General features: G+C 54.0%; 1 protein-coding gene across 1 annotated transcript in view; it reads left to right on the top strand.

Moving 5' to 3' along the window:
- Window positions 1-586: 586 nt before the first annotated feature.
- The window catches only part of CACNA1H (calcium voltage-gated channel subunit alpha1 H), a 253,864-nt gene continuing 247,944 nt past the window's right edge, over window positions 587-6,506 (top strand). The window contains 2 exon segments of the mRNA XM_055806425.1: window positions 587-664; window positions 666-856. Coding sequence (XP_055662400.1) covers window positions 587-664; window positions 666-856 — 269 coding nt within the window.

Raw genomic sequence — 6,506 nt, 5'->3', positions numbered from 1 at the left:
GCTTTGCAAAGCGGCTGCCGAGCTGCCTGCTCGCTCCTTGGGATTACCGTCGGGAGAGGCTCCGCTCGGCTCGGCACGGCTCGGGAAGGGCCCCCCCACCCCGCCGCTTCTCCTCCATCCTCCATCCCCGCGGGCGGGCGGGCGCCGCACGCCGAGCCCCCCCGTCCCCCCCGCCCCCGGCTGGATTTAGGGGGTGGCGGTGGTGTAGGGGGGGGGAGATCCGCCGCCTCCCGGCGCCCCGGTTGCTGCCTGGTCCCATGTGAACTGGAAGGCACGGCTATGCTCCTGGGGACACCGCGCTCCGCCAAACTAAGGTAGGACCCCTCCGGCCCCCCATCAATTTTCCATTCACTGAAAATAAAAAGGAAAAAGCCCGTGGGTGGGGGCTCCCCGGGGGGGGGGAGACCCAGCTTCCCCGGGGGGCGGGAGCGGCCGCGCCCGGGAGGAGGCTGCACCCCCATCGCCCGTCTTTGTTGTGGCTTAAGCGGCGGGGCCAGGTGGGCGCCGCGGCGGGGTGCGCCCCGCTGCCGGGGGGGGCCGGCGCCCCTGACCCCGTGCCCTTGCCCCGCAGGTCCTGGCCGCTACCATGAGTGATGGCGAGAGCCGAGAGCCGCCGCGCCCGGCCGGCGGCGAGGTGCGGGTGCCCATCGCCGCGCCGCCGCGCCCCCCCCGCCGAGCAGCCGCCGGAGGATGCCGGCTCCGGCCCCGGCAGCTCCCCCGGCCGCGACCCGCCGCCCGACCTGGCCTCCGAGGAGGGGGAGCAGGTGCCTTACCCGGCTCTGGCACCCACCGCCTTCTTCTGCCTCAAGCAAACCACCCGCCCGCGCAGCTGGTGCCTCAGGCTGGTCTGTAACCCATATCCTTTCCCCGAGGGACACCGCACCCCCCTCCGTCCGGCTGGAGCCCCTCACCCCTCCCCGGGACCCCCTCCCGAGCCCGGAGCTCCCCGTCGGGGGCCTGCGTGCCGGGGGCTACCGCTCCCTCCAGCGCCTGGGGATGCCCCGAAGCCCCCGGGGTCCCCGAGTGCCCCCCTCCGCTCCCAGCTGTCCCCATCCCCACCGGGGAGGGGAATGTGGGGCTTTGCAGGAGCGGGACAGGTGGGGAGCACAGCCCCCCGTGCTTATCCCACTGACCCTTTTTTTTGGGGGGGAGAACCTTACACCCCCCTCGGGTTCCTTCAGCTGCACCAGCATTGCCCGCCTGTCCGGTGCAGGAGGGACAGGGCGCAGGACCAGGTGCCCAGCCTCAGCATCGCAGCGGGGTGGATGGAGGATGCTGAGCCGCAGCCCCCCAGGACCCTCAGAGGGGAGAAACCCCTCAACTTCACTGACCTCTCGGTGGGGTGGGAAGGAGTGAAGTTTAAAGACAACCCCGTTATTTATTTTAGATGCGGTGGGGAATTTCAGACAGGAGCTGACCCTCTTGCTGTTTATATAAGAGAGCTCAGAGTGTGTGTGCGCTTTCTTGTCACAGAAAAATGGAGCAGGTTGGAGTTGGTTTGGGGAAGGCACATGCCTTGCTCGCTCAGGTCCCGAAAACTCCCCTTTGCTTTTGTTCTTTTGCAACTTGCAGCCAGGGAAGGAAGAGGACAGTCAAGCCTTTCGGTCTTTCCCCCTCCCCTGTGTCCTTTACCCAATTTATTGATGTTGAAAGAAAAAGAGCAGTGTGTTCCCCTCGATTGTGACATCCAGAAAATTGAATTTTACCCGAAATGCTCGTGTGCAAGCAGAGTTGTCAGTCTGTCTTGATAATGTTCAGAAAGTGAGCTTTTAGCTTCGCTCTGCACATCAGCTCCGAACCGTTGACATTGTGCAGATAATTAATGCTTTTACCTATCCCTGATACCTGCCTGCAGTTTGCTGCCTATATCCTGCTGCTGCTATTAAAAGCATTATTTATTAATATGGTTATTATTGATCTTGCTTCAGTTAACCAAAGAAACCCCTGTGTATCTGAGATCACAGATTTCCTCGGCAACACCACCAAGTCAAGTGTTGTCATTAGGAGGAATTGCACAATCCTCCCCAGAAAGCTGCCTTGGTCTGTTATTAGGAGAAATACTTGGAGGGGAAACCCACAATTTTTATGGCCTTGGGTCTCCTTTCGTTTGAACTAGGTTTACCTGAAGTATCGACTTTTGCAGAGGTATTTCTCCTTTACACTGTTGTGAGGGGGGAATGGGGCTCCTATGTGCGTGTGGGTGGAAGGGAGAAGTAAACGAGTAGTTGATGTCCACAGTGGTGCTTTAGCCGTATCAATATTAAATGGGAATGATGGTTCCGTAACAAAAAAGTGATAAACCTGGTCTTGGAGGGGCTTGGGGAGGGCACTGCCTTCCTGTTCCAGCTGGGAGTGAATCCAGACGGATCTCTTCCCTGAAAGCAGGTTATTGTGTTTCAAAACTTTGGGGGCAGGTGGGAGGGGGAAGCCTTCCCCACCCATGGGGTCTCGCTGTCCCACACGGTGCTCGGGGTTTGGCATCCCCGTGGCTGGTGTTGCTGACAAATTAACCCGCAGCAGGAGGAAAACAAAGTAGCGTCGGCACCGAGCGAGGGAGGTTTGCGTAGAAGAGGGTTCAGGTGTGCTCGTGCTGCTGTGGGGTGAGGCTGTGCTTTTATTTTGCCTTTCAGCATCTCTCCTAAGATTTCACAGGAGAGTGAGTGCCTTTATAAAACTTATACATCTGACATAGTATTAGATGGAAATTGTGACGGTTGGTTAATAGTGAAGCAGAAATGTAATAAAACTGTGTAAGCCCCGTGTTGTAGTGTTATTGCTGTCAGAGCCGGTATGTTTTGGTTGTAGCAGAACAAAGCTCACGATGTATCGCAGCAATAGGGATGAGCCCCTTGCTGGGATTTTTTTCCTTTTCTCCTGGATGCCAGCAGTCCCACGCATCGCGGTGAGAATAATCCTTCGGTGTTGACTCTTAAGTTTCTTGGCGAGAGCGCTCACTTTGCTGGTGGTTGTGATTTCTGAAGCAGCTTAATGAAGTGTGTGGAGCAACCTCCAAGGAGCTGTGCACCTCGCTCTGGAGCTGGTGCTGTGCTGGTGGTGCTGGGTGCGTGTCAGACCGCAGGCAGCTGGAGGTTGGGCAGCTCGGGGACAAGTGCCACTGCCACGGGGCTGGGACACTTGGGGAGCAGCTAGATAGGGGACTGCTCGAGGTGGAGCGTGGGTGGATCAGTGCCGTAAGGGCTGAGATTCCCTGGGTGCCTGTCCTGGGGGAAGAACAATTTGAAAGAGGAGATGGCAACACAGATGTGGCTTCTGGCCAGTTTTGCAGGTCTGGTGACCCTGCCTGCCCAGAAGCATAGATCCATAAACCATGATAATGAGCTTTATGTTTGTATTAAAGTCTCCCTCTGTTACAGAAGGAAGGGACATGACTCTGAAGTCTCCTAAAATCTGAGTCTGAAGAGCTTCACCGAGGTGCTCGCTCACCTGGGAAGCATTAGCCCCTTTGGAAAAGCAGGTGTCCTCCTTCAGTGGTGCTTTTCCTCGCTGGGGAGGTTGTCATTTGCTCTCCTTGGGGTTTGTTTTGTTAGGGCGAAGGGGAGGAGAAGGTCTTGCTCCATGCCCCCTGATGCCCTCCTCTCCCCGTGCTGAGTGAGTGATTCCTGGTGTGGGAGCACATCTCTGCATGTTTCACCTCCAGAACTTGTGCACCTGGCTGCCAAGCAGAACTGCTTCACCCCTGTGTCCCTGGGCTGCCAGCAGGGTTGTCCGTCTGTCCAAAAGCAAGGGTGTCCCATCCTGCACATCCAGGGTCTGGTTCCCAGCAGGTCCCTGCTGGTTCTTGGGGGGTGGTCCTGTGGGATGCTCCTGGCAGAGGCAGGGAGCTGCATCCCACCGTGCCACAGGCTTTGTACTGGGGACCTGGGCACATCAGCATCCAAAAAGTCCAAATGCCACCGCAATTCTGGCAGCGCCGTCGAGTGTATCTCACGTGGGGCTCCTGGCAAACCTTTGACAATCCAGATTGCCTGAAACCCAAAAGCCGCCCAGCCCCTCGGAATATTTGTTGGTAGCAGAGACAGCCCAGACCTGTGGCTGGGAGCAGGTGGAAATCCTCCATGGCTGGGCCAAAAGCATGGTTTGCCTCTGCGGCTTAAGCAGAGGGGGTTACTGCCAGGCTTACAAATAGCTAAAAAAAGCTGTTGCCTGGTTCTGGTGGGGGACAGGTGGGGCTGGGATCAGTTTACCGGGCCGGGAGCCTGCCCAGCCGGAGGCACGCGTCTGCCAAAGGGCTGCGCATCCCAGGGAAAACGGGGGAGTGGGCAGATGTAGTAGATGCACGTTTGTGTTTTTTAATAGCTGCGCTGCCTTTGGGAATGTTAAGAGCAACCTGGAAAAAATCCCACCCTGGCTCCTCCCTCCCCTTGCATGGTTTTGTATTAATAAAACCAACAAACTTCTGAATTCTTCAACAACAGAAAGCAAAAGGTCTGTGAGGAGCTGATTTTTCAGGTGTGGGAGCAGTAATCAAAGAGTTGTGTCCATTAAAGTTTAATCAAAGGAGCAGAAAGTGTTCGGACTGGCTCTGATTTTCACGGTTGACTCTTGTTGAGCTGTTTGCTGTGTAGTGTCACTCTACAGCTTGTCTAAGTGACGGCTCCAGCGCAGGAGTCTCCTTCCAAGCTCCAGCGTTCCCTCCAAACCCAACTTCAACCAGAAAAAAAGCTATAGTTTAGAGCAATTAAACAGCCCAAATATCATTCTTGTGATACGGGCAGTGGTTAAAATTGCATTTTCACTGTCAAGTTGTATGGTATTTTCCCTCTGTTATTACTGATTTAATTTGCCTTTTTTTTACAAGATATATAATTGGAAGCAAACTTACTTATTTCTCCAGTCCTGGATCTCCTACGTGGGTTTATTTATAGAGGTCTGTGGGTGGGACTGTGTGTACTCGGTGTGCACGTTGAGTGGTTCAGAGCAGGGGGTTGGTGTCTGCGATTCTGCAGGGTCCTTCCCCGGCTTTTCCCTGGCCCCACTGCTAATGGGCGGCTCTACACAAACACGGAGCTACGCCTGGGTCCAGATGGGTCTTTTCTTTAATAGGGTATTTTGCTGCTCTTAACATTTTGATCAACAAAATGTTGAGCCACGTTTTGTCAATCCCTCGGTGTCCCTGCACCTCGGGATGAGGGGGGGGATTTGGATGCAGCTCCTGGCTCTTGTTGGTCCATGGGCTGAGGTGGCGAGCGGCAGTGGGGGGAGCGCTGGCTGGCCATCGCCAGGACGTTGCATTGCTGCCAGCGGTTTTACTGTGCGACTGGCTGGGGAAACGGGCTGTAACCCAGGGTGCGAGGCGCAGCCACGATTAAACCTGCTTTCCATCACAGCGCCGGGTGTCAGCTTTGCAGTGTGGCTTTGATAAGGTTCGAGCAACTTTGCTGGTTATTTCGTGGTTCATAAAAACATGCAGTGATTCATTATAGGTTGAATTCTGTGTGCCTTAGTCAGTAAAAAAACCTTCCGCTGATTTATTTTCTCAAGTGGCTACAGAGCTTGTTGGTGCCAGCTGATTTCTGTGGGACTTGGCTCTCTTCTTCTGTTTGGGTAGAGTCCCTGTTTGCATCAAATCTGGGGTTAATTTTTTTAATTTTTTTTTTTCCCCCCAAAGTGCTTCTTGCAGCACTCGCTAACTGCCCTTACAAGCGCTTCAGGGCAGACCTGACATCCACACTAACATCCCGTGTGTTATGTCCAAGCATCCCTCAGTATAGGTGTCTATGCACTTGGACGGTGAAAAAATGCGTTTAATGCAAAATGGTGCATCTGCTCTAACCCTCTGGTCCTCGCTCCCTCTTCCCATTCCTCGCACTGGGCTAAGCTGTTTGCTTGGCAGTGTTATAAATTGTTCTCTGATGCGAAGCTTGCAGTTCTCTTTGTTCCTTATTGCACAACTGATGTGTCCTGGCTCCTACGTCTCTGGGAGCATTGCAATTTGTGATTTGGGGGGGGTTATACTGAAGCACACAGCAGTGCAGGTAAAAGTGACCGGGTCTGGGCTCCCATCAGTTTGACAAACTTCATTTGATTGCCTGTAATAAGCATGTATCAGATTTGAGGAGCTTTATCAGAAAGCCTTTGCTTTTAATTTGTTCTTAGTCAGGCTGTATCCTGACAAGTGCAATGGGAGGGTTTGACCAAATCATAATTTGTCATCTCCGAATATAAATATTGCAGTTAAAATATTTAGCGTGCTGTGGAAAAACCCGTTAGCGAATAAATGTATTTCTGGCCTCATCCTGGGAGCTGCTGAGCATCCACGACGCCCACTGAATCTGGTGAGAGGCGCAGGTGCTGTGCATCCAGCAGCATCTCCCACTGAATGACAAGCAATTAGGAAACATAAGGAAGAAAAGTCTTGTAAATTGTAACTAATCTAAAAATATGTTGTCCACATGTGTTTTAGCTCCTTCCATTTCAGCGTTCTGTGTTGGCTCAATACATCTAATCAACAGTTTAGTCCTGAATTTTGCCTTTAATACCAACCA

Source organism: Falco peregrinus, chromosome 5, assembly GCF_023634155.1.
Source record: "Falco peregrinus isolate bFalPer1 chromosome 5, bFalPer1.pri, whole genome shotgun sequence".
In the NCBI taxonomy this organism is placed as follows: domain Eukaryota; kingdom Metazoa; phylum Chordata; class Aves; order Falconiformes; family Falconidae; genus Falco; species Falco peregrinus.
The sequence above is the reverse complement of the archived record's forward strand: the minus strand, read 5'-3'. Positions and strand labels throughout refer to the sequence as shown.